General features: G+C 39.9%; 1 protein-coding gene across 1 annotated transcript in view; it reads left to right on the top strand.

Annotated features, from left to right (window-relative positions):
* The window catches only part of gripap1 (GRIP1 associated protein 1), a gene marked incomplete in the record, with an annotated part of 47,724 nt that overhangs the window by 10,369 nt on the left and 36,340 nt on the right, over positions 1-1,015 (top strand). The window contains 4 exon segments of the mRNA XM_014028932.1: positions 191-238; positions 309-340; positions 493-540; positions 780-879. Of these exon segments, the coding sequence (XP_013884386.1) occupies positions 191-238; positions 309-340; positions 493-540; positions 780-879 (228 nt within the window).

Genomic DNA, 1,015 nt, shown 5'->3' with positions numbered 1-1,015 from the left:
TAATAAGTCTGATTTGTTCTAAACATTTTTATTAAACTGATTAATTCTAACAGGAACAGAAGAAACTGTTTCTGTCTGAACAAAATGATTATTTATCAGGTGTCTTCTCTGTTGGTTCTGTCAAACCTGTCTGAAAATACAAATGAATGTTTGTTGACCTCCACAGTTAGCATCTGTTTCCTGTCTGCAGGTGTCCAAACAGACTGAAGTCACCAGACTGCAGGAGGAGATAACAAAGGTAACCCAGTGGGTCCAAACGGGTCAGAACATTCTGAGTTTTCAACACCAACCTTCTGTTTTCCTTTCAGCTCTCTGACAAGTTAAAGAAGAAGCAGGAGAGGTAAGATCTTTCACACTCACTGTCAGTGGTTTTACTGTAGTACCAGAACCAGAACCAGAACCAGGCAGGAACACTGAAGAAGCTTCTTTGTGAATAAAACCCTGCAGCTGCTCAGAGACGTGTGTTTCTGATAAACGATTGTTTGTCTTCAGTTTTCAGCGTCTGCAGAGTGAAAAGGAGGTTCTGTACAACGACAGCAGGTCAGAACCAGAACCTTTCTTCTTCTTTCTGCATCTAATACAAACAGTCTCTAATTTACTCACTTTACATCATTTGAACTGAATAAAAAATGTTTTTTCAGGTTTGATTTGTACAAAATAAAGAATAAAACCCTGCTCACTGAAATAACTCAACTGTTGTAGCCGAGTGTCAAGTGTGGTTCTGTTTGTTTCTTTGTTTCTTTGTTTGTTTCTTTGTTTGTTTCTTTGTTTACCTGCAGGACAAAGATCGATGAGATCAACCAGAAGAAAGAAGAAGATCTGAAGGCTGCTCATGTTCGTGTTCATAAGCTGCAGTCAGACCTCACAGCAGCCAATCAGGTGAGAGCTCAGTAAGGAACACTATGACATCATCACTATGACAGCCAATCAGGTGAGAGCTCAGTAAGGAACACTATGACATCATCACTATGACAGCCAATCAGGTGAGAGCTCAGTAAGGAACACTATGACATCA

The sequence above is a fragment of the Austrofundulus limnaeus genome, unplaced genomic scaffold (genome assembly GCF_001266775.1).
Source record: "Austrofundulus limnaeus strain Quisiro unplaced genomic scaffold, Austrofundulus_limnaeus-1.0 Scaffold831, whole genome shotgun sequence".
NCBI classification, from domain to species: domain Eukaryota; kingdom Metazoa; phylum Chordata; class Actinopteri; order Cyprinodontiformes; family Rivulidae; genus Austrofundulus; species Austrofundulus limnaeus.
The sequence above is the reverse complement of the archived record's forward strand: the minus strand, read 5'-3'. Positions and strand labels throughout refer to the sequence as shown.